General features: G+C 46.1%; 1 protein-coding gene across 1 annotated transcript in view; it reads left to right on the forward strand.

Moving 5' to 3' along the window:
* TNN (tenascin N) overlaps positions 1-22,749 on the forward strand; it is a 38,806-nt gene extending 16,057 nt beyond the window's left edge. The window contains exons 8-16 of the mRNA XM_039483711.1: positions 279-542; positions 1,220-1,483; positions 13,969-14,099; positions 14,741-14,873; positions 15,863-16,014; positions 17,927-18,023; positions 19,127-19,294; positions 20,356-20,519; positions 22,021-22,749. Coding sequence (XP_039339645.1) covers positions 279-542; positions 1,220-1,483; positions 13,969-14,099; positions 14,741-14,873; positions 15,863-16,014; positions 17,927-18,023; positions 19,127-19,294; positions 20,356-20,519; positions 22,021-22,167 — 1,520 coding nt within the window. The 3' untranslated portion in view covers positions 22,168-22,749. The remainder of the gene's footprint in view (positions 1-278; positions 543-1,219; positions 1,484-13,968; positions 14,100-14,740; positions 14,874-15,862; positions 16,015-17,926; positions 18,024-19,126; positions 19,295-20,355; positions 20,520-22,020) is intronic.
* The last annotated feature ends 4,451 nt before the right edge of the window (positions 22,750-27,200 follow it).

Raw genomic sequence — 27,200 nt, forward strand, 5'->3', positions numbered from 1 at the left:
CTTGACCCACAACAACCTTATTACTCCAGGCTGGGACCCCCTAAAAATTCTGCCAAGTTCTGAGTCCTCCAGTTGTGAGTCCTGAAGCACTGATAGTGAGAGCAGTATTTACCCAGTGAGACGGGAGTGATAGGGCCGACAAGCCCCTTTCTGTTTTCCTCTATCTCACACAATATCTAAGGGTATGTAAAGGTTTGACTCTGGAAGACATGGTATCCTGGGGGAGTCACTTGAGAATCAGTCAATTACATTGTAATAATCAAGGCTTTTACTCTCAGAAATTGATAGCCCAACTAACCTGGTGACCGACCGAGTGACAGAGGACACAGCCACCATCTCCTGGAACAGGGTCCAGGCTCCCATAGACAGATACATGGTGAGCTACACCTCAGTTGATGGGGACACCAGAGAGAGAGCCATGGGGAAAGACCAGAGCACCACCACCCTGACGGGTCTGAAGCCCGGCATGGAGTACATCATCTACATCTGGGTTGAGAAGGGAGGCCAGCAGAGCAAGAGGACAAACACTAAGGCTGTGACAGGTAACCAGGGGAATTTCTGGAATGTGATATTACAAGCAGACTGGCTTCACACTGGATTAGCTGTGAATGTGTCCTCCCCCTAGTTTGTTACACACAGTATAAAACATATGACTTTTTGCCACACAGCTATTGCTTGTAGGCATCCCAAAGCTCTCAGAAACTGGTTCTCCTGTGAGAGAAAATAGATCTGGCAGAAGTGAGATGTAGCATGGGTAAATGCTATGTGCACTTCTCCCTCACACCTCTGCCACTCTACCCCAACTGTAATCTGTAGGACACCTACTAATTTAGTTCTGTCCCTCCTCCCAAAGGCTCTGCTGTTGGGCCTCATTCCTGACCTGCAGCCCCTAGCCAAAAATTCCACTCCTGGCTTTCCCAGGTAGTTCAGCCATTGCACTTTACCTGCAGCATCACTTGCAATACCACTGCTGGGGCATCTGCCAATGCACCTCAGTTCTGACCTTCAGTTGTCCCAATATTTCAGACCTAAAACCCCAGTAGCAAGAGTGATGTTTAGCCATTGAGACATGAATACTGAAACCTATGTACATATTATCCTTCACCTGACTAAAGTTCTAAGAGTATGAAAATAAAATTGAGAGACCAGAATAAACAAGCTTCAGGGAGACAGTTTAGAATCTGTTAATAATGTTCTGATAATCCACACTTTTACTCAGACATTGACAGCCCAATTAACCTGGTGACCGACCGAGTGACAGAGGACACAGCCACCATCTCCTGGAACAGAGTCCAGGCTCCCATAGACAGATACATGGTGAGCTACACCTCAGTTGATGGGGACACCAGAGAGAGAGCCATGGGGAAAGACCAGAGCACCACCACCCTGACGGGTCTGAAGCCCGGCATGGAGTACATCATCTACATCTGGGCTGAGAAGGGAGGCCAGCAGAGCAAGAGAGCAAACACGAAAGCTGTGACAGGTAATGGGGGACAGGAGTGAAGGGAAGTTAGATGGAGACATCTCTATCCCTTTCTTATCTGGTGTTGCATGATCTCTTTTTGTATCTTTCTGTATAAAGGTAACTTTGCCATCAGGTATTAGCTACTTGAAATTCTGCAGTGGCCAAACCATCATGAAGATAACTGGATAACTATGAGCTGTTAGCAATGGCACAGAGAGAAGAACTAGATGAGGCAAGAGCTATATGCACCCTGAAAGCTTGCAGTTTCAAGGGTAACTGCACTTCCTCTGTGGTCCTCTCCAGCAATGCCCCTGAAGTTTGAGATCTCTAGCCTTCACTTCTCTCTGGGCAGGGCACCATGTCCCACTCCTTTCCAACTTGGAGTTTTAGGCTGCAAACCCCTGCTCTTTACTGTGATTATCCTAGGCAGGCCTGACAAATGTCAAGCCCCTGCTCCTTAGTTTCTTTCCAAGGACAACAAACCTGTTTTTACCAGTGACCACACAACTCATCCAAAGTAAGCACATATATTCAAAGACAAAAGCATCACAGAAAAAAGGTAAAACAAAACAGATTCTAAATGCACAATAAATGTAACAGAAATTGCCCATCAGTCCTATAGGGCCCAGGTAGCCCTAAGTCCTTCCAACCCTTCAGTGAGGGTTGTGGCCGCCTTAGGACCACAGGTCCTGTCTGATAGCTGAATCCAAAGAAAGACCCTAAGGCTTGGTCTACACTTAAAATTTAGGTTGACATAGCTACGTTGCTCAGGAGTGTAAAAAATCCACATCCCTGAGTATGGTAGCTATGTTGACCTAAGCCCCGGTGTAGACACAGCTGGGCTAATGGAAGAATATTTCCATTATCTTAGCTGCAATTGCTTGGGAAGGTGATGTTCCCACAGCAATGGAAAAACCCCTGCCATCGGTATAGGTTGCACCTATACTATGGGGTTGTGCTAGCATAGCTACAGTGCTGTAGCTATTGCCGCTGTAGTCTCTGTAGTGTAGACATGCCCTGAGTCTGTGTAAACTCAGCCTTTTAAATCCCAAGTTCTTCCTTTTTCTCTTGCCTCTCCTTTGGTACTGCCCTAAATGAATATATGCAAACCACCCCAGGAGGTGATACTTCTCTGGAGCTGTTTGCAATCTCAGGGACGGCAGTGATCTTCCCCCACTTTTTTAGTTCTTGGAGGAGCTGTGGTAACCCTCCTTCCAGTGGTTTGAGCATTGGCCTGCTAAACCCAGGGTTGTGAGTTCAATCCTTGAGTGGGCCACTTAGGGATCTAGGGCAAAATCAGTACTTGGTCCTGCTAGTGTAGGCAGGGGGCTGGACTCAATGACCTTTTGGGGTCCCTTCCAGTTCTATGAGATAGGTATATCTCCATATATTATATTAATGGAGTTGCATACAATCCCTGGTCCATAATGCTACATAAAACATTCATAAATTTAATACAATGTGGTCCCCAAAGATATTGCATATGGTTGCAATTTCTGTCACAAATGACATCTAACTTATCCTGATACTCTTTGAATTTGGTAGCATTTTACACCCTCTTTGCACCGGTATAAATGACTGCACAAGGCAGTGGAGAACCAGGATCCATATATTTTATCAGAGTTACTCAGGTCAGGCTATGCAAGTAGATGGTACTACCTGCGGCTCATCAAACTCACTGCCTTGTGGGTAGACAGGGAGGGCGTAAGGCTAAGGGAGCAATCCCTGACAGAAAAGTCCCCTGCATTGTGGGTGAATTCAGGAGAATGAAAGTCTATGAGAATAAACTCAGCCAGAAAATCTGGAGTGGAGTCCCAAAGACTAACATCTTAGTATCTTTCTGGAAACTCCTGCAATCGATCGGGGACCAGAGGTATTGATTCTTCCTTTCCTCTTGATTTTTACCGGTGATGCCAAGAGAAGGGGGGTCCTGATGCATGGGCAACTCAGGGCCTCCATATCATCTGCCCAGGCTTGCACTGTGGAGAGGTACTCCAGCTTTGCCTCAAGCGTCGACACAACAAAGGAGGCAGAATATTCTAAGCTTGTCCTCGATTGGCATAGAATTGAGCACCAGGAGCTGTCTCTAACGGTGGGAGAGATCATTGTATCTCACTGGACAACTCCAAGTCACCATAAAACTGGGCAGCCTCCAGACAATAGGGTGTTGTCCCACCACAGTCTGCCTGCTTCAATGGGTGCTTAGAGCTTAGAGTTTTATAACTTGACAAGTGGAGTGAAACTAACACACCAGGCAAATCAAGTAAAAGAAAGAAAACATCCTTAAAGATAGGGTGCTGGAATGTTTGCACTATGACAACCAGATTATTTGAGGACCTTCAATAGATCAGTGATGCACATAAAATTGCCGTGATCAATGATGAGCTGAAGCGACTCAATGTGGATATTGCATCCCTCCAAGAAACACGACTAGCATCAAACAGATCTCTTAGGGAAAAAGACTACACATTTTTCTGGCAAGGGAAAAGCGCTGAAGAAATGCGAGAGCACGGAGTGGGATTTGCCATCAAGAACTCACTTCTGGGGATGATTGAGCCACCTACAAATGGATCAGAGAGAATTTTGACACTATGCTTGTTCACATCTGAGGACCCAGTCAACCTTGTGAGTATGTATGCCCAAACACTCTCCTTGTCTTCTGAAATCAAGGACCAGTACTATGACTAGCAGGATTCCGAAACATGAATATGTGCAAGGGTGGGAGCTGATCATGAAGCATGGACCACTGTTTTGGTCAACATGGAACTGGTAAGATGAATGGAAATGGTCAGAGACTGCTAGAATTTTGTTCCTATTACAACCTCTGTGTAACAAACTCATTCTTCCAGACAAAGCTGCATCACAAAGTGTCTTGGAAACATCCCAGACCTGGTCACTGGCACCAACTGGATCTTATCATCACAAGGCATACCAACCTTAACATCTTCCTCATTATCACAGTTATCAAAGTGCTGATTGCGACACAGACCACTGTCTGGTGTGCAGCAAGGTCAGGCTTAAACCAAAGAAAATACACAGATCTAAAGTAAAAGGATGTCCTCGTATTAACATCAGTGCCATAGCGGACCAAGAAAAGTCACAGCAATACAAGAACATACTACAACAAGCCCTGGACTCCAGTGATTGTGCCACAAGCGCTCAGCTAAAGTGGGAGCAACTGAAGAACACAATCTACAATGCAGCTCTGTCAGTCTTTGGGAAGAAGGAAAACAAGACCAATGACTGGTCTGATGCATATTCCAATGAGTTGACACTAGTCATAGAGGCCAAATGCACAGCCCAAACCAACTACAAGAGAGACCAAAATGAAAAAAACCTTACAAGCATTGAGAGTGGCAAGAACCAAGGTACAAACTCCTCTACACTGTGATAATGACTGTTGGCTGCACTTATGCGAAAGCATCCAAGTAGCAGCTGATGCAGGCAACATCAGAAACATGAATGACGGGATCAAGAAAGCCTTGGGTCCAACTTCAAAGAAGACAGCTCCATTGAAATCAACAACAGGGGAAACAATCAACGACTGCACCAAGCAGCTGGATCGCTGTGTAGAACACTACTGTGAGCTTTACTCTTGTGAAAATATTGTTATAGACGCAGCCATCAATGCCATTGAAAGCCTGCCTGTTATGAACCAACTCGATGATGAACCAACTGTTGAGGAGCTTAGCCTTGCCATAGATGGTCTCCCCAATGGAAAGGCCCCCAGAAAAGACTGCAATACCATCAGAGGTCATAAAATACGGAAAACCTATTCTACTGCAACATCTTCATGAGTTGCTCTGCCTGTGCTGGAAAGAAGGTGAAGTACTACAAGAAATGAGAGATGCCAACATCGTCACGCTATAAAAACCAGGATGACAGGAGCGACTGTAACAACTATCGTGGCATTTCCCTTCTTAGTATTATGGGGAAAGCCTTTGCCCGAGTTGTCCTGAATAAACTCCAGACCCTTGCAGACAGAATCTATCCTGAATCACAGTGCGGCTTCAGAGCTGAAAGATCTACTATCAATATGATCTTCTCACTGAGACAACTACAAGAGAAATGCAGAGAACAAAAAAAGCCCCTTTACATAGCCTTCATCAATTTCCCAAAGACTTCTGACCTTGTCAGTAGAAGCGGACTATTTGTGCTTCTAGAAAAGATTGGATGTCCCACCAAGCTCTTAAGCATGATTCGATCCTTCCATGAAAACATGTATGGGATTGTTCAATACAACGGCTCAGTCTCTGAGGCTTTCCAGATTCATAGTGGAGTTAAGCAAGGTCATGTACTTGCCCTCACTCTGTTTGGAATCTTCTTGCTACTGAAAGGTTCCTCAACTGAGGGAATCTACTGGCACACAAGATCTTATGGAAAGCTGTTCAATCTTGCAAGTCTCGGATCTAAAATCAAGACTTGGGAGGCCCTTATACAACATCTGCTCTTTGCTGATGACACAACAGTGACAACTCACACAGAAGCTCGTCTTCAAAATTTTATGGACAGTTTTTCCAAAGCTTGCCAAGACTTCGGGCTTACCATAAGCCTAAAAAAGACGAACATAATGTGCGAAGGAGTTGAGGAAGTACCCTCCATCAAGATCAAGAACTATGAACTTGAAGTGGTGAACAAATTCACATGCCTGGGATCCTCTATCGTAGTCAACCTTTCACTTAAAACAGAACTCAACATCCGCATTGGAAAAGCTGCCACAACAATGTCTAGACTGAACAGGAGGGTATGGCAAAACAACAAACTGACAGAACACACAAAGATCTGTGTGTATCGTGCGTGTGTTATCAGCACACTTTTGTATGGGAGCGAGACATGGACCTTATACTCTCATCAGGAAAAGAGGCTCAACAGCTTTCATATGTGTTGCCTTCATCGAATCTTTGGAATCTCTTGGACGAACATAGTCACCAACACGGAGGTGCTCAAGTGGGCCAGCATACTCAGCATGCAAACACTCCTCAAACATAGATCCCTCCTTTGGCTTGGGTATGTGTGCCGAATGAATGATGGGTGCATCCTAAAGGACATCCTCTATGACGAACTGGCATCTGGAAAAAGACCTAAAGGACTCCCAATATTGCGTTTCAAGGATGTGTGCAAGCGAGACCTCAAAGAAATGGACATGGATGTGGACAACTGGGAAGGCACACTCAGGACTGCAGCCTCTGGAAACAAAAACTTTAAAAAGGTCTCCGGAGTTATGAGAGGAAGCCGCCGAGCTTAGCAGAGGAGAAAAGAGCTCGCAGAAGGCAGAGCCCAAATGGTCGAAAAATCATCTTTAAATGTGAGGAGTCCCAGTCTTATCTATCTCTCCTCATACGGAAGCTGTTCCATACCCCTAATAATTTTTGTTGCCCATTTCTGAACCTTTTCCAATTCCCATATATCTTTTTTGAGATGAGGCAACCACATCTGCACACAGTATTCAAGATGTGAGTGTGCCATGGATTTATATAGAAGCAATGTGATATTTTCTGTTTTATTATCTATCTCTTTCTTAATGATACTCAACGTTCTGTTTGTTTTTTGAGAGCCACTGCACATTGAGTGGATGTTTTCAGAGAAGTATCCACAATGACTCCAAGATCTCGTTCTTGAGTGGTAACAGCTAATTTAGACCCCATCATTTTATATGTATAGTTGGGATTATGTTTTCCAATGTGCATTACTTTGCATTTATCAACACTGAATTTCATCTGCCATTTTGTTCCCCAGTCACCCAGTTTTGAGAGATCCTTTTGTAGCTCTTCACAGTCTGCCTGGGACTTAACTATCTTGAGCAATTTTGTATCATCTGCAAATTTTGCCACCTCACTGTTTACCCCTTTTTCCAGATCATTTATGAATATGTTGAATAGTACTGGTCCCAGTACAGACCCCTGGGGGACACTACTATTTACTTCTCATCATTCTGAAAACTGACCATTTATTCCTACTGTGATGTGATGCTCCATATTCTTTATAGAAATATGCTTATAATATAAATATGGCATAACTAAGATATATATCTTATGCAAGATGGGTCTTGTAAGGTATCACTGGAAAGGTTATGATTTACTGAATGTGATTATCCAATTTGTATGCAAGTATCATGTCTGTATCTAAAGTTAGGAATATTGACTAAGTAACAATTACAACTGTGTGTGTGTGTGTGTGTGTGCTGTCAGAGGCCAGAAAGCCTGATTCAGCAAAACAGGGAGAGGGAACCCAAGCTAGTGGAGCAGGAGGGCTCAGTGAAACCCCAGTACATCAGGTGGCATCCTGGATAGGGGGAGGAGATGTCCAACCCATCACACCTACCCTTTGTTTCCTATCTTTTAACCAGTTACCAATCCATGAGAGGACCTTCCTTTTTATCCCATGACAGCTTACTTTGCTTCAGAGCCTTTGGTGAGGGACATTGTCAAAGGCTTTCTGAAAATCGAAGTACATGATATCCATTGGATCCCCCTTGTCCACATGCTTGTTGATCCCCTCAAAGAATTCTAGTAGATTGATAAGAAATTATTTCCCTTTACAAAGACCATGTTGACTCTTCCCCAACAAATTATGTTCATCTACAGTGTTTGACAATTTTGTTCTTTACTATAGAATCATAGAATATCAGGGTTGGAAGGGGCCTCAGGAGGTCATCTAGTCCAACCCCCTGCTCAAAGCAGGATTAATCTCCAGACAGATTGTTACCCCAGATCCCTAAATGGCCCCCTCAAGGATTGAACTCACAACCCTGGGTTTAGTAAGCCAATGCTCAAACCACTGAGCTATCTTTCCTCCACCCACTCGAGTTTCCACCAGATTGCTTGGTACTGAAGTCAGGCTTACTGGCCTGTAATTGCCAGGATCACCTCTAGAGCCCTTTTTAAAAATTGACATCACATTAGCTATCCTCCAGTCATTTGGTACAGAAGCTGATTTAAATGATAGGTTATAGACTACAGTTAGTAGTTCTGCAATTTCACATTTGAGTTCCTTCAGAATTCTTGGGTGAATACCATCTAGTCCTGGTGATTTATTACTGTTTAATTTTATCAATTTGTTCCAAAATGTCCTCTAATGACACCTCAATCTGGGACAGTTCCTCAGATTTGTCACCTAAAAAGAATGGCTCAGGTTTGGTAATCTCCCTCACATCCTCAGCCATGAAAACCAATGCAAAGAATTCATTTAGTTTCTCAGCAATGGCCTTATCGTCCTTGAGTGCTCCTTTATCATCTCAATCATCCAGTGGCCCCACTGGCTGTTTAGCAGACTTCCTGCTTCTGATGTACTGTTCTTCAAATTCTTTTTTGGCCTTCCTAATTATATTTTTACACTTCATTTGCCAGAGTTTATGCTCCTTTCTATTTTCCTCACTAGGATTTAACGTCCACTTTTTAAAGGATGCCTTTTTGTCTCTCACTGCTTCGTTTACTTTGTTGTTTAATCACGGTGGCACTTTTTTGGTTTTCTTACTATATTTTTTAATTTGGGGGTATACATTTAAGTTGAGCCTCTATTATGGTGTCTTTAAAAAGTTTCCATGCAGCTGGCAGGGATTTCACTTTTTGTGCTGTACCTTTTAATTTCTGTCAAGTGCATCCGACGAAGTGGGTATTCTGTCAAGATGCAGCCGACGAAGTGGGTATTCACCCATGAAAGCTCATGCTCCAAAACGTCTGTTAGTCTATAACAGGCCTGCACAACATACGGCCCACGGGCCGCATGCGGCCCCTGGAGCCTCACTGTGCGGCCCGCAGGGGGATTCTAAATCCCCCGCACACGGCGCTCTGCGGGCAGCCCAGAGCCCTTTGAATCCCGGCCGCGCAGGGAATCAAAGGGCTCTGGGCTGCCTGCAGGGGCAGGGAGCCCAGAGCCCTTTAAATCTCAGCCGCAGCCGGGAATCAAAGGGCTCCGGGCTGCCCGCAGAGATTCCCAGCCACGGCTGGGATTTAAAGGGCTCAGCGCTCCCCACGGCTGCCGGCAGCCCAGAGCCCTTTGAATCCCAGCCCGGGGATGCTGATTGCCCCCTCCCCGGACCCCTGCCCCAACTGCCCCCCAGGACCTCCACCCCCTCTCTAAGCACTGCTGGTCCTTGTCCCCTGATACCCCTCTCCCGGGACCCCTGCCCCTAACTGCTCCTTGGGACCCCAGCCCCTATCTAAGCCTCCCTTCTCCTTGTCCCCAACTGCCCGCTCCTGAGACCCCCCCAACTTCCCCCCAGGACCCCACCCCCTACCTGTCCCCTGATTAAACCTCTGGACCTCCCATGCTTATCCAATTGCTGCCTGTCCCAACTGCCCCTCTGAACCTCTGTCCCATCCAACCCCCCCTGCTCCCTGTCCCTTGACTGCCCCCTGGAACCCTCTACCCCTTCTCCAATCCCCAGCCCGCTTACCGTGCCACTCAGACCAGCGTGTCTGGCTCCCTGGAACTCCAGACAGTTGCTGCCATGCTCTTCCGTGGAGCCCACAGCCCCCTCCCCAGCACCTTCCTTCCAGATTTGAACACCTCAAAATTCAGGAGTGCTCAAGCTCAGTTTGGGCAGCTTTTACTTCATTTCTCCCAAATCAAATATACGGATCTACTGTAACTTGCTGTAGAAAAAGTAGGATAAAATTGAGCAAGAAATGCTTATTAGGACTGGAATTGCTATTTTCAACAGCCATTGCCTTTTTGTTTATTTGAAAGGAAGACAGTGATATTGCATTGGCAAATTCCCCATAGAAAGAAAGAGTGGAACAAAAAAATAATAAAGGCACCTCAACTTTTCCTCATTTATGGAGGACAGTCTTATAATATGCATCCAGATATCCTCCAATCACACAAGCTGAAAATTGTTCCACTTTACTGCAGCTCTGTAACCATATGGGAACCAATCCTGTCTGTGTTTTGTGCACATCCAAAATTCCTGCTGAATAACCTGCCCTGGGAGCGAGTTACCAGTGACCCAGGGCTGGGGCGGCAGGAGGTGGGGGGGTGCACTGGTGGGGGGGGGGAGCCCAGGGCTGGGGCAGCAGCAGGGTGGAGGGAGGGCACTGGTTGGGTGGAAAGGGGGAAGCCCAGCGCTGGGGCAGCAGGGTGTGTGTGTGGGTGGGGGGAGAGCCCAGGACTGGGGCAGCAGGAGGGTATAGGGGGGAGCCCAGGGCTGGGACGGGGGGCAGTCAAATTTTTTTTTTGCTTGGGGCAGCAAAAAACCTAGAGCCGGCCCTGCCAGGTTCCCCCAGCCGCCGGAGCCCCGGGCCCTTTAATTTGACCCTGAGGGCTCCCAGCCACCTCTTTAGCTGGGAACCCCTGGTTGATTTAAAATAAAGTATCACCTCCCCACCCCCAACCTTCCTTTTTGGCCCACAGCTGTTTTGGTGGGGCGGCGCTGGGGAAGGAGGGTTTGTTTCCACAGGGCTGGGCGGCCCTGGGGGCGGGGTGTTTCCGCGGGGCCGGGAGGTTTCGGCCCTCAGCTGTTTCCTTTGGAGGAATGTGGCCCTCGCCGCTTTACGAGTTGTGTGGGTCTGGTCTATAAGGTGCCACAGGACTCTTTGCCGCTTTTAATTTCTGTTTAACTAACCTCCTCATTTTTGTGTAGTCCCCCTTTCTGAAATTAAATGCTACAATGTTGGGCTGCTGTGGTGTTTTCCCCACCACAGGGATGTTAAATGTAATTAATATTATGGTCACTATTACCAAGCGGTCCAGCTAGATTCACCTCTTGGACCAGATCTTGTGCTCCACTTAGGACTAAATCAAGAATTGCCTCTCCTCTTGTGGGTTCCAAGACTAGCTACTCCAAGAAGCAGTCATTTAAGGTGTCAAGAAACTTTATCTATGAATTTTGTCCTGAGCTATACCCAGGGGATAGTAGAAATCCCCCATTATTACTGAGTTTTTTATTCTAATAGCCTATCTAATCTCCCTGAGCATTCCACAGTCACCATCACCGTCCTGGTCAGGTGGTCGGTGACATATCCCTACTGCTATATTCTTATTATTAGAGCATGGAATTACTATCCATATCTATGGTACAGTTTGGTTCATTTAAGATCTTTACTTGATTTGATTCTATGCTTTCTTTCACATATAGTACCACTCCCCCACCAGCATGTCCTGTTTTGTCCTTCTGATATATTTTGTATCCTGGTATTACTGTGTCCCATTGATTATCCTCATTCCACCAAGTTTCTGTGATGCCTATTATATCAATATCTTCATTTAATATGAGGCACTCTAGTTCACACATCTTATTATTTAGAATCCTAGCATTGATATATAAGCACTTTAAAAACTTGTCACTTTTTAGCTGTCTGTCATTACATGATGTAATTGAATGGGACTTTTTTCCATTTGACTGTTTCTCATCCGATCCTTCCTGTATTTTATCATCTTCCATCTTCTTCTCCTTTAGAGAATCTCCATTAATAGATCCTCCCCTAAGGGATGTCTCTCTCCAAACCACATACTGCACCACATGTGTCGGCTTTCCCCCAGTGCTGCACATTTGTTTTAAAAAATTCAAAATGAAAAATCAAAACATTTTGAATTTTTTCCTAAATAAAATTTCATCAAAATTGATACATTCTCGCAAAGCATGTCAATTTCAACAAAATGGCATTTTTTTTCCAATGCCAGAAAATTCTCGACCTGCTCTGCTAATACCTTTAAAATCTTATTCAAGACAACAGCTGTGTATTCCCAATGATTAAAATAATACGCTTGTAGCAGAGACCTTGTATGGAAAGTTTTTAGGCCAAGAGGCAGTTTTTTGTTGGTGTCCAAGTTGTAACAGCCCCCTGCAGCTCAGACCCTTAACAGTAGCACTGTGGATTGGGAGAGCACGGGTAATGCTGACAGCAGTATCACTGGAATAGGACAGTGGATTCCAATACCGTATAGCTCCCTCTGCTGTCTAAGCTTCCACAGTACTAATCTGAGAGGATTTCGCTTCCATGCATAATAAAAATGGATTTTTTTCTTAACCTCGGGAGTTCTGTAAATAGTTACTTCAATGAGCTGTTATTCTCATTAATTAAATATATGGTGTTTCATTCACCGTTAATAGTTCCTTATGTGCGCTTTGATGTACTAGTTCCCTCCTCTCTCACCTGATAAGGGATCTTTGTCTGTGTAGATATCTTCTCTCCGTTTCTATTAAAAAAACTCTCTAAACATAAGAGAATGAAGGTGTTCCTGCCTCCCAACCCTGTGTTCAAGCCACTGTTGCTCCACTCTTTCCATCTGTCAAACTTAGGTACTTATATGGCCCCCATTACTCCAGTATCTGAGTGCTTCACAGTCTTTAATGGATTTATCTATCCTCACAAGACCCTGTGAGGGAGAGCAGCCCCATTGATGGATGGGGAACCAAGGCACAGAGAGTAAGTGGCTTGCCCCAAGTTACACAAGAAGCCTGTTGTGGAGCAGGGAATTGAGCTGAGTATTTCCGCAAGCTTCATGATGTTCTGCCATATGTGTGTGTGTATGTGTGCAAATGCGCGCGTGCATAGGCTCCTGTGTCAATAATTCTGCCATACGTGAGGGTGTATGTGTGTGTATGCATGTGTGCATAGGGTCCTGTGTCAATAGTTCTGCCTTACGTAAGCAAGTGTGTGTGTGTGTGTGTGTGTGTGTGTGTGTGTGTGTGTGTGTGTGTGTGTGTGCATGCGTGTGCATAGGCTCCATGTCAATAGTTAGTGCTCTTTCCTGAATACCAGCACTGCCCACCTGACACCCTCAGATTGAAGCAGGGAGGGACCGAATGGACGAAGGTCTTTGTGAAGTTAATGACAGGTTTCCAAAGAGCCCTATCCCAGACTGCACCAAGCATTGTGTGAAAACTGGGTCGGATTCTTCAGCGGCTGCCTTCGCTTCTGTTATTGAAACATTCTCTCAGGAGCTAGGAGGGGATCATTCTATGGAACAAGCGTCAGAAACCACCCTGGTCGTAAAGGATGCCTCATACCCTTTATGCTTGTATGTTCAGTATAGAACAATATCAGAGGCTATTTATGATCGCTGTGAAAAGGTATTGGTTAAAAATAAAGCCAGCCTGCTCTTCACACTCAGGAAACCACCACACAGATATTTGAATGTATGGCTTAGTCTTTGCTGTTAGTGGAGGTGGTCTGGATCACACAAAATGCCAGAGACCAGAACCATAGAGACGTGGGTTATTTTGTACTTGTAAATTGTTAAAGTAAGCAAACATATTAAAATAAAATGTTTCTGGTGCCTGCTCAGTGGTTTGAGCATTGGCCTGCACGACCCAGCATTGTGAGTTCAATCCTTGAGGAGGCCACTTAGGAATCTGGGGCAAAAATCAGTACTTGGTCCTGCTAGTGAAGGCAGGGGGCTGGACTCAATGACCTTTCAAGGTCCCTTCCAGTTCTAGGAGATTGGTATATCTCCTATTATTAAATTAAATGCTGAAGATTCACTCTATGGGTTGCTTCTTCTCAGAGGTACTTGTACAATCAGAGAGTTTGATTCTGTTCTCTGCTTTTTGTTTGAAATAGAAATTGACCCTCCCAAGAACCTCCGTGTATCAGATGTGACACAGTCCAGTGGTGTAGTTACCTGGACACCGCCTGCTGCACAGATCAGTGGCTACACTCTGACCTACCAGGCTCCAGATGGCACCAGCAAGGTACTGTGAGCTCTTCAATTCCTTCTTGTTACAAACTGCCCCAGTTTAAAGTGCACATGGGATGTTGGGTTTAGCAAATCAGATCCCATTATCAAGAATACATGCACAACCTTAGAAGTGCCTCGGAGAGTGGAATATTCCATCTTAATTACACTTGTTGGGAGGAGCTGGTGCCCTACTGGGCGGCACATACCACTGTGACTGCTGTTGGGTGTTGTGGGTTGGGCAGATCCTTCACACAATAGAAGAGTTCCATCCTAACTAGCCTTGATGTTGGGGGAAGGGATATTATTTTTAACTTTGCTTTTCCAATGTGTTTATACATGTCAGAGGGCACCTTGCACAATCTCATTCACGATTGTGCATAGGGTCTATTCCCTGTGGATACAGTTGTCTGTAGGGTCTGTGCAAGTTCACTCTTTCCCCCAAATCCTCATTCCAGGGACAGGGAATCCTCAACCTACCCACTAATATGCAGATGGCCCTGTATTTACAGGGTACACCCTGCTACCAGCATTCTTCTGACTGTGCCCTGCTCACCTCCAAACGCATGGAGAGAATGGAAGCAGTATGGCTGGGAATAGATGACGCAGACTATGGAGGTGGGCAGATCTTTAGCCTATCTTTCCTTTTTTTGGCAGGAAGTGCAACTGGGTCCTAATGAGCAAAGGTTCATACTGGAAGGCCTGGGACAAGGAGTGAGGTACACAGTCTATGTGGTGGCCTTTAAGGGAGACCGCCGGAGCAGAAAGGCAGCCAACACCTTCTTGACAGGTAGGGCTTGGCACTAATAATACTTAGAACATCTCATCTGTAGCATTTCACAGTTAAGGGTTAGTGGTGATGGTTCCACTTTACAGAGGCCCAGAGAGATTAAATGACTTGTCAAAGGTCATTCAGTAAGTCGGGAATAGAACACAGATCTCCTGACTTCCAGTCCAGTGCCCTGGGCCAGGATGCATGGCGGGCTGGAGATGCAGTGGGGGAAGAGCATGAGGTGACACAGTGGGATGGCTTATATGGAGATTCAGATCTGTCTGGATGATGTTGCTGCAGAGCCTACCAGTTGAGTATAGTAGATAGACTGATTCTGAAAAGCTGATTGGAGGTAGGGAAGTCGATCACCAACTCTGGATCTGCTTGCATCATCCCAGAAGCATGGGGGCAACTCATATCGTGCAAGCAAGGCTTGTGGCATTCAAGAGATGCCCAAATTCACTAACAGGGTCCAGGAAACTTGCATCAAAATGGCATCCTGTTAAGGTGCCTTTCATGCCAATGTGATGCAGGGGTTTGTCCTACTGGGGAAGGTCACAAAGGCATTGCCCATTGTGGATAAATGGTGCAAGTGGGGAGAGGTTAGTGAGCTCCCTCTACATTGAGAGCCAGTACTTACTACACATCTATGACTTCACTATCCCCAGAAAAATCCCTTTCCCTGAGACCCTCTCGAGGACCAGTCTGCCTCCTGCAGCTTCCAGTAACCCTATTCCTGGGCCAGGTAGACAGCAGGTAAAGCTAATATGCAGCTTAGGTGGAGGAGCATGGCAGGACCCAGGGCATCCAGGTTTGTGCTGGCAGACAAGGTGCCTGTGGCTGTGCATATGGTGCAGGACTCTAGATGATCCCATAAGCCTAAGGCTGTCATTGTTCCTGTGCCCCTGTTCAAACCACATCCTCTTTAGGAGGCGCAGTTGGGAACACCTCTCCAGCTTCCTTTTCAGACTTGCTGATGTGAGTTTTTCCCTGTCTTGTTCCCACAGTTGCCTTCCTCTACCCATATCCTGCTGACTGCAGCCAGACCCAGCAAAATGGGAATGCCACCAGTGGCATATACACTATTTACCTGAATGGTGATGCTGGCAGGCCCATGCAGGTGTACTGTGACATGACCACCGATGGAGGCGGATGGATAGTGAGTGGTGCTGGGGTCTTTGTACATCTGTTTACTTTTAAAAAAAAATCAAGTGACTCTAATGCTGCACTAACATCCCTGGAGACTGAAATCTTCTGTTTATGGCCAGCACAGGCATGGCATAGGCAGCAGCACTGGAAGTATCCCTCTTCTGTTTCTCAACTCTTGCCTGGGAAGTACCATCTTTAGGGTCAAGGGGATAGTTGCCTGTATGCCTGGCAGTCTCAGCAGAGGCCAAGGACTGAACAATGAGGATGCCAGTTGTGGTGTCATGGCATGCTCTACTCACTGCAGGTGGCTCCTCCTCCTGGCTGTTCTGGGGATTAGCTCTCTTCCAGGTCCAACTCCTCCTTTTGTGGTCTCTCTCTCCATTGTTCTCTCCCTCACTCTGCAGCCCACCTCTTGCTCAGGAGCTGCAGCTTTGTCTTCAGGACTCAGCCCTCTGGCCAGATCATTATGTGGTTTTCCCTTCTGGGGTATGAAGTCTCACTAGGCCTGCTGTGCAGGCACTGCCACTCTGTCAGTGCCAGGTAGGGGAACCTGGGGCCACCCACTACTTCAGGTCCCAGTCAAGGGCCCCTGCAACATGCAGCCAAAGTCTGCTCAGTGTTCAACCTTGCTGCTTTCTCCCTGGGATGCTTCCTACTCTGCCTCCAGTAGGCTTTCTTCTCTGCCCTTTTCTCTCCCGGGTACACCCTTCCCTAAAGGCCTGGGTCCCACTCTTTCCCTGGTCTCCCTCCTTCCCTCTCTAATACACAGAAGGTGGATGCAGACTTCCTCACTGCAGCCATTTCTCTTGCCAGCTTCCTGGCTTTGTATTAGCCCAGCCCAGCCCCACACCTGCTCAGCTGAGCTCCATCTTCCAATCAGGAGTTGCTTCTCCAGCCTAATCCCCTCATGTGACCTATCTCACTATCGGGCCTTTTCTCAGCTTCCTTAACCCTTTTGGGACTGATGTGGGGCAAACACCAATCACAGGTGTGGTGGTTGGGGACTGGGTCAGGTTCATTGAGATACAAAATATTTCACTGGTTGATCCTTTATTCCAGTCAGGCCAAAGGTATTAGTGGCTGAATTTCCTTAGCACCTGATAACTGCATGGTGGCTCATGTAAAATGAACAAGCAGTCTTGAGTCCAGTTCCTAGTGGACTGCTGGCCACATAACAGAAACCATGACCTAAGGGCAGGAGCAGGGCTGGCTCCGAGTGGGAGCGAGGGACCCTCCGCCGAATTGCCGCTGAATACCTGGACGTGCCGCCCCTCTCCGGAGTGGCCGCCCCAAGGACCTGCTTGCTAAGCTGGTGCCTGGAGCCGGCCCTGGGCAGGAGCATAAAACTGTGTGATTCTGGGAGTGTCTGTCTGTGCAGTGACCCCATTCTCCACTAGAGTAAGATTATCTTCATCTTTCTCTTTTTTTTTTATTTTAGTGAAGGCTGAATAATGCAAACACTTTCCCATGAATATTCATTCACATGTAAAAAAAAAAGTTCTTGTTGGTCCTGTTGTATAGCTAGTTCCTGTTTATGTAGGTGTTTATACCACATTTGGGAGGTTTGTGTTCCTTTTATTCTCACTATCCACAAACAGGAATGTGATTTGAGTTATAATAGGGTAAAAATTTGTGGAAAGCAAAATTTAAATTTACAGTCACAAGTGTATGCATTGGAAGAGCTTGTGTACTTAACCAATCAGGGAACGTTAAAAAAAAAAAGCATGTGAAATCACCTGGCCAATCCCATTTTTCCAACAGCTTGAATTCTGAACACTCATTAATGCCTCTTCTCTGTGGGCAGTTTGGAATCATGGATAAATGGGAGGAAATTGCCATCTGCTAGTGAATATTCCACACTCAGAAAATGAGGATAATTTACCCAATTGTTCATGACTCATGCAGCAGTGCTTGTTTTGCAGGTGTTTCAGAGGCGGAACACAGGGCAGCTGGATTTCTACAAGCGCTGGAGGAATTATGTCGAAGGCTTTGGAGATCCCCTGGGGGAATTTTGGCTTGGTACTGTATCTGTATGTGACAGATGAAGGGTGGACAGTTAAAGACAGGCTTTGTAGAGGCTGGCTGGCATTTATCTGAAATATGCAAACTTCTCAGGACTGCAGTCAGGGTGGAAATACTATAGGTACAGCCCTGGGCTTGTCTGCTTCTACTCTTGCTTGGAAGTGTATAGGCAAATTAATCAAATCCAGTGCCCACTGAACTTCATCGGGCTTTCACTCAGCGTGAACCAATGTTTTCCATACCTCAGAAAAGGCTCAGTTCAGGGTTTTGTGATCCTGTACCAGGAGAGGAGTCACAAAATACTAGTGCACTGATTTAAAGGAGAACATGGCATTTGCTGAAACATGAAGAATAAGAACAAAAAGTACTGTACTTGGCAAGTCATTTTCTGTGTCTCCTTTCCTGCTGTTTCAGCTGACTGTGCTTAGATTGGTGAATTCAGCACCTAGATATGACAGTGGTTGGGGGTCTTTAGATTTGCTTAGAGATAGTAAGTGTTCCTTCAGAGTCTGGATTATTCTCCTTGATCTAGCAGTGACATCACATTCCTGTGTTTCTGATGTCACTCTCTGCTGCCATGAAGCCACAAGCAATGGTGCAAACTCATCCTTATCAGTATGATGTAACTTCGGGATCAAGTAGGGGGAGCAGGTGGGATGAGAAGGAGCAAACCACTGATTTAACTACAAATGTGGCAAGAAGAAACCTTGGAACACAGAAAGTGAATGAATTTTGATACTGGTTTTCCCTCTATAGCAGGGGTAGGCAACCTATGGCACACGTTCTGAAGGCGGCACATGAGCTGATTTTCAGTGGCACTCACACTGCCTGGGTCCTGGCCACCGCTCTGGGAGGCTCTGCATTTTAATTTAATTTTAAATGAAGCTTCTTAAACATTTTAAAAACCTTATTTACTTTACATACAAAATAGTTTAGTTATATATTATAGACTTATAGAAAGAGACCTTCTAAAACGTTAAAATGTATTACCGGCACGCGACACCTTAAATTAGAGTGAATAAATGAAGACTCGGCACACCACTTCTGTAATGTTGCCGACCCCTGCTCTATAGAATAATTACCTTGGATTCTTCTCCCAGGTCTTGACAAGCTGCACAACCTCACTAGCAGTACTCCCATCCAATATGAGATCCGAGTGGATTTGCGAACCTCCAATGACTCTGCCTATGCTGTCTATGACTTCTTCCAGGTGGCTTCAAGCAAGGATAAGTACAGGCTCTCTGTGGGGAATTACCAAGGCACTGCCGGTAAGGAATGCTTTGTATCCTTGCTTCTTCGGTCTCACATAATGGAAGCAAGCACTGGAATCTGGGACACTTGTTTCCCCATCAGCATGTGGGTTGGAATAGACTGGGATGAATTAGAAGTCCCATAAGCCAGGTTGCTTCCTGGTGCTTCTCTGAGGAGAGAAATATACATTGGTATTTCTGGCTGGACCTCGGGAGTGGGCCCGCCAAGCCATCTCCTGAGAAGGGGGGGGAACTAGGTGTGGCTAACCTGCCACTGGATAAAGAGGCAGAGAAGAGGGAGGAGGCCCATGGAACTGTCCTCAGACTGGATTGGGGGAGCAGGCCCAGCAGGCAGGCCTCTATGTTTTTTGCCGCCCCAAGCATGGCAGTCAGGTGGATTCGGTGGCGTTTCTGCGGGTGATCTGCCAGTCCCATGCCTTCGGCATACCCGCTGCCGAATTGCCGCCAAAGCTGCAGACCGGCAGACCTTCCGCAGAAACACCGCCAAAGACTGCCTCACTGCCACCCTCACAGCGACCGCCAGGCCGCCCACTGTGGCTTGCTGCCCCAGGCACATGCTTGCTGCGCTGGTGCCTGGAGCTGCCCCTGCCAGCAGGCCACCTGCTGAAGAATCCAGAGTAGGGAGTGGTTCCAGCAGATGAGCCTGTGAAGACATTGGAGGGGCTGTTGGGCATTCCCAATCAAAGAAGGCAGCATTGGGAGGTGGGGAGAAGAAGGAGGGTTATGTGGGGAGAAGTGGCAACCTGATCCTCAACTGAACTGGAATTCAGACTCCTTGCGAGTTCACCCAGCATTATTTCCCATCCTGATGATATAATGGCCTTTGCCATCTGTACTACAGGTATTCCTTGCCATGATGATGCCTGTGCCCTTGGCTTCCAATCCTCTCACCTGTCCCATTTACCACCTACCCCGCCCCATCCATTCCAACCCTCACTCCCACCCTCTGGGGATCTCCAACTTTGTGGAACTGCATCTTCCTAGCACCCTCCCCGCAACAGTCTGATAGTGGCATCCCCAGATTGCTGTGCCTAACATCTCCTTCTCCTCTCTTTTAGGGGATGCGCTGACTTACCACAATGGCTGGAAATTTACCACCTGGGACAGGGATAACGATGTGGCTCTGAGCAACTGTGCGAGGTCGCACCATGGCGCCTGGTGGTACAAGAACTGCCACTTAGCTAACCTCAATGGCAAATATGGAGAAAACAAGCACAGTGAGGCAAGTGCCAGGGTTCTGCAGCAAGTGTGCTTCTTCTCACCAGCTTCAGGGACATGGGTGATGCTGGACAGCTCAGATGGTGCCTCAGTCAGGAAGGGCTGTCCAGACTCATCCAATGGTTACAGATCAGGCATATTTCTTCCCTTTAAAAAGAGTGTATTGTAATCAACCCATGGCAGCACAGGAACCTCCCAGTTGTTACTAGGGTACCCACCATGGCCACATGTAACTTCAGAGTGACTGCAGGGATGGAACTTGCAGCATTCAGCCCAGACAGCACAGCCTACTGCTTGAACTAAACAAGTGTCCATTTATAGTAATCGGTATAGGGCCTATGAGACAGACAGACACATGCACACTGAGTGATTCCAGTTCCATCCTTTGAAGCACAGCTGCAGACACACTGCCACTAGCTAGCTGATCACAGTACTGAACAGTGAATTTAGTGGTGCTGAAAGGTGCTGGATTGACAGCCATGGGAGACTGGAATCCTGTGTGTATCCAGAGAGCAAGGACAGCATGAGTAGTGGAACCTCTCTCGTGTTCTAAGCCAGGATTTGAACCCTTGTCTCTAGAGGTAAAAGGCTGGGGCATTTTCTCAGACAAGTTGCATATGAAAAGCGCTGTATATGTGATGCTCAGGCCAGGGGCCCACCTAATTAGGTGGTGGCAACACATGTCACTGCTGCCCCATGTTCTGTGCTGGCTGCTCATTGGTTTCAGGATTGAATTCAAAGTGGCACTTTTAACCTATAAAGCCACAGATGGCATGGGACCTTGCTACTTGAGGGTATGTCTACACTGAAGCAGGGTGGGCATTGTGGCATGGGCGGTGGCTTGGACTAGGCACCTGAGATTGGACTGGGGGCAGGGGCTGGGGCTGGGGCAGGCGGGCTTGGACTCTGGCGGCCAGCCTCAGCATCTACCGGTGCTGCAACGCCCCCACTGCTATTTTTAGATTGCTAGCTCAAGCAGAGTTAGTGTGAGTCTGTCTGTCTGGGGCCTGGGAATCACACCTCCCAGCTGAAGTGTAGACACACCTTAAGAAACCACCTCTCTCTTATGCCATGCTGCTACAGTTGCAAATGGGCAGGAACATTTGAATTGGAACTTCCTAATTTTCAAAGGGGGTGGTGGTTGGCAGTATTACATGCTCCACAAGGGGAACCTCCGCTCAGAAATGGGCTCCCTCTCAGAAACTTGTCTGAAATAGTCCCGGTCTGTTGGTGTCAGGGCATGACACAAAATACATCTATTTACACAGGTCTGTATGTGTTATACATGTAGGGGGTTCAATCCTGGTGGGTGCCCAACTTAATATATATTAACTTGTGCTAGGGGTGTCCAGAAGGCTGTGAGGGATTCCCTCTTCTTATTATGGTAGAAATCCAAATAAATAACAACCCTCACAATATCTGAGTTATGTATTCTAGTATCCCAGTCCCCCCCCCACCCCAGGGTTTACATGCTTAATAAAGGGAATTCCCTGTTCTCTTTCCAGGGGGTCAACTGGGAGCCATGGAAAGGCCATTTGTTCTCCATCCCTTACACTGAAATGAAGATCCGTCCTCAATCATCCAACAATGAACCAATCCTGGGGAGGAAAAAAAGGTCTCAGGCAGGGAAGAGGAAGACCACCAGGGCCTAAAATGGCCTCCAACCAGGGCCGAGCTTGTCAATTCCTGACAATGGAATTCCATTGTTTTGTAACAAAGTATAAGGATTTGAACAGCTTGTTCCAATACTTATGTAACCAATGCCCAGCCTGCTTCAGCCCCTGCTCAGAGCTCTCTGGGTTCACAACCCAGCCTACTTTAAGCATTTGGAGACTATTGACAAAAGTCACCAGTCACAGAGTGGGAGGGGACTGATGGCAAATACTAACATTTACAGCTCTCCTGATTGGCTGAACTCGACAAGGACCTGACTGGTCCAATGCACACAGGTGACCTATTTTCCCTGATCATTATGAACCTTACAAGCAAGGTTTAAACTCATGCTGCTGCTTCCCACAACCCAAGTTGCTGACCCCCATATTTGCAAACGCCCTTCACTACTAGATATTGCTACCAGCTGCTACTACTGTAACTTCTCAGGCCTCAAGGGGGCATTGTGAAGTTAAAATGCATCATCTTGTCAAGTTAAAATGCATCAAGTTAAAATGCACCCTCATCTATGTTGGAAATAACCCCGTGAGTTGATAATTTTAAGAGTCTAGTTTACTTGCTTCTGTTTTTGCTGTGTTTTTCTTCTCCCGGTTGCCAGCTTGGATGATGAAAAGAGGCCATTGCGCTTCACTTTTATTAATAATCAGCCTCTAGTCACTTTCTCTTTCAGATCCTCATGTGCTAGCACAATGCCACAGTCCTTGGGTTGTCTACGCTGTGGGGAAAGATTTGGTTTTCAAACACTGCTTCTTTTGGAATTTTAAAAACAACATGGGAACATTTCACCTAGTTTTAAGTTTTTGTATAAGCTTTTTTATAATAACCTACATTTCCCATCTAAATTAAACCTAACAGTGTCACTTTAAAGCCACTGGTTATGAGGCCCCTGAGTTCAGGTTTATTTGTTGCACTCCCCTGAGGACTGGAATGAGGAATATGTACCAATAGGGGATTTGTTGTCAGATGGCATCAACATCAGAATGGCTGAGAGCACCTGAGTTCTCTGAATAGGATTCTCTTGGTGACCTCGGACAACTCATTTAAGCCCTCTGCCTCAGTGTTCTGATCTGCAAGATGGGTAGAATAATAGTCACCAACCTACCTCAGAGGGGTGTTTTGCGTGTTACTTAGTTAATGCTGGCAAAGCGTTTTGAAGATAATTAAGTACTAAATATTATTTTGAATACAACAGTTAATTCTTCACAGGAGAGAAATCTCTTCACTCCTCCCTCTCTCTCCTTGGTCCATGCAGTACCTGTCTCTTCTTCCTTCACCTCTTAGTGCTGGATGCAGAACGTTCTCTACTCTTAAAGGTACAGTCTCACCAGTACAGGCATTGAGCATCATGAAATGCTTTCTGTTAAACTGCTGGTAAAGTTAATCAACGCTGGTTTAAACTCTGTTGTCTTGGGTCCTCTAATTCCAGCTCCATGTCTCTTTATGCTAAAATCCTTCTGTATAATTTAATTGTAACCTTTGGAAAGCTGGTGTCTTCCAACCAAAACAAATGCCTAGGAGGGAGTACAGTATATTCATGTTCACAAGCTCCTACACAGGCTTCATAAAGAGGTGGAGGGGCAGAAAAAGGTGGTTGAACTATCCTAAGCTCTGTCTGCGCACGATGCCAAAATAAGATGCCACTCACAGGTGACTCTGAAAAATTTTCACAGGATGAGGCGTGTCTTCACATACAGCATTAGTGTAGCTGTATCGCTGTAGCACTTAAGTGAAGACACTCCTGTGCTGACAGGAGGCATCTCCTGGCGGTGTAGTTAATCCTCCTTCCCGAGAGGTGGTAGCTGTGTTGATGGGAGAAACTCTCCTGTTGACAAAACCTCCCGTGTAGACAGCGCTAAGTCAGTTTAACTGTACTGCTCAAGGCTGTGGATTTTTCACACCCCTGTGCTTCGTAGTTATATCAATATAGGTCTGTAGTGTAGACCTGGCCTGTTTGTCCCTCTCTTTCCTTGCATCCTTTTCATCAGCGCTGAAATAATTACAATGGTGACATTTAAATGGTCACCATTAGGCCCCAGAATTAGCACATTGACATGAACAAGGGTAGTTCACGCTATTCTTTGACCTGTTGTTTCCAGCAGATTAAGATCATAGAATCATAGAATCATAGAATTCAAGATCAGAAGGGACCATTATGATCATCTAGTCTGACCTCCTGCAAGATGCAGGCCACATAAGCCGATCCACCCACTCCTTAGCAAGTGACCCCTGCCCCATGCTTCGGAGGAAGGCGAAAAACCTCCAGGGCCATTGCCAATCTTCCCTGGAGGAAAATTCCTTCCCGACCCCAAATATGGTGGTCAGCTGAACCCCGAGCATGCGGGCAAGACTCTCCAGCCAAACCCTCTGGAAAAGGTTATATCATACCAGGCACTTAATTGACCTATTGACTAAGCCCGTTATCCTATCATACCATCCCCTCCATAAACTTATCTAGCTTAATCTTAAAGTCATGGAGGTCCTTCGCCCCACTGTTTCCCTCGGTAGACTGTTCCAGTATTGCACTCCCTGATGGTTAGAAACCGTCTAATTTCAAGCCTGAATTTCCTGACTGACAGTTTATATCCGTTAGTCCTCGTGTCCACATTAGCACTGAGCTGAAATAATTCTTCTCCTTCCTGGTATTTATCCTCTGATATATTTAAAGAGTGTAATCATATCTCCTCTTATCCTTCTTTTGGTTAAGGAAAACAAACCGAGCTCCTCAAGTCTCCTTTCATACGAAAGGCCTTCCATTCCTCGGATCATTCTAGTGGCCCTTCTTTGTACCTGTTCTAGTTTGAATTCATCCTTCTTAAACATGGGAGACCAAAACTGCACACAATACTCCAAATGAGGTCTCACCAACGCCTTATATAACGGGACTAGCACCTCCTTATCCCTACTAGAAATACCTCGCCTAATGCAACCCAAGACCGCATTAGCTTTTTAATGGCCACATCACATTGCCTACTCATAGTCATCTTGCGATCAACCAGGACTCCTAGGTCCTTCTCCTCCTCCGTTACTTCCAACTGGTGCGTCCCCAGCTTATAACTAAAGTTCTTGTTAGACATCCCTAAATGCATAACCTTACACTTCTCACTATTGAATTTCATCCTGTTACTAATACTCCAGTTTACAAGGTCATCTAAATCTCCCTGGAGAATATCCCGATCCTCTTCCGAATTGACAATACCCCCCAACTTGGTGTCATCCACAAACTTTATCAGCCCACTCCTACTCTTGGTTCCCAGGTCAGCAATAAATAGATTGAATAAAATCGGACCCAAAACCGAGCCTTGAGGAACTCCACTGGTAACCCCCCTCCAACCGGACAGTTCCCCCTTCAATACTACCCTCTGCAGTCTCCCCTTTAACCAGCTCCTTATCCACCTCTGGATTTTCATTTCGATCCCCATCTTTTCCAATTTAACCAGTAATTCTTCATGCGGTACCGTATCAAACGCCTTACTGAAATCCAGATATATGAGATCCACCGCATTTCCCTTGTCTAAAAAATCTGTTACTCTCTCAAAGAAGGAGATCAAGTTGGTTTGGCACGATCTACCTTTCGTAAATCCATGCTGTAATCTATCCCAGTTGCCATCGGCCTCATGCTCCGGAACCACTCTCTCTTTTAAGATTTTTCCATGACTTTGCATACTACAGATGTTAGACTAACAGGCCTATAATTCCCGGGTCACTTTTTTCCCTTCTTGAATATAGGAACTACATTAGCTAATCTCCAGTCAGTCGGTACAATCCCGAATTTAGGGATTTATTAAAGATTATCGCTAACGGGCTAGCAATATCCTCGCCAATTCCTTAATATTCTTGGATGAATATTATCCGGGCCCCCGATTTACTTCCGTTAAGCTGTTCAAGTTTGGCTTCTACCTCAGATACCGTAATGTCTACCCCCATATCTTCATTCCCATCGGTCTCTCTATCACTATTCCTTAGCCCTTCATTAGCCTCATTAAAGACCGAGGCAAAGTATTCGTTCAGATATTGTGCCATTCCAAGATTATCCCTAATCTCCACTCCATTTAAAGTTTTAAGCGGTCCCACTTCTTCTTTCTTGGTTTTCTTCCTATTTATATGGCTAAAAAACCGTTTGCTATTGGTTTTAATCCCTTCGCTAGGTCCATCTCCACTCGTCGCTTTGCCTTTCTCACAGCTTCCTGCACCCTCTGACCTCAATAAGGTAGGTTTCCTTGCTGATCCCTCCCATTTTCCACTCCTGGTACGCTTTCTGTTTTTCTTAATGACCCTCTAAGACGCTTGCTCATCCAGCTCGGTCTAAAACTGCTACCTACGAGCCGTTTCCCCCTTCTCGGGATACATGCCTCTGACAACTCCTGCAACTTCAACCTGAAGTAACCCCAGGCGTCATCTGCCCTTAGATCCCTAAATATGTTAGCCCAGTCCACTTCCCTAACTAGTCGCCTTAATTTAGTAAAATTAGCCCTTTTGAAATCATACACCCTAGTCTCAGATGCACTATTGATTATCCTCCCATTTATTTGGAAACGAATTAGCTCATGATCACTCGAGCCAAGGTTGTCCCCTACAACAATGTCCTCAACAAGGTCCTCGTTACTCACCAAAATCAAATCTAAAATGGCATCCCCCCTCGTCGGTTCAGCAACCACTTGATGAAGGAATTCATTAGCTATCACGTCTAGGAAAAGCTGAGCCCTATTATTATTACTAGCATTAGTTTCCCAATCTATATCCGGGAAGTTAAAGTCCCCCATGATCAAGCAGTTCCTATTAGTGTTTACCTCCTTAAAAAAAAAAAAAAGATAGGCAGCACTGCGTGGGTTTACAACCAGTTCACAAGGTGAAGTTTTTCTTCACAGTCTTAAGGGTGCGACATCATTTGCTTGTGAAGAAAAGCTCAGATCCTGGAGCACACGATGCAGCCAACAGGGGGAAGAACCAGCTCACCAAGACTGGTGGGAGCCAGTCACATTCAATCACTATCCCAAAGGGTTAATCAGCTGTGCCA

Source organism: Mauremys reevesii, linkage group 8 (genome assembly GCF_016161935.1).
Source record: "Mauremys reevesii isolate NIE-2019 linkage group 8, ASM1616193v1, whole genome shotgun sequence".
Lineage (NCBI taxonomy): Eukaryota > Metazoa > Chordata > Testudines > Geoemydidae > Mauremys > Mauremys reevesii.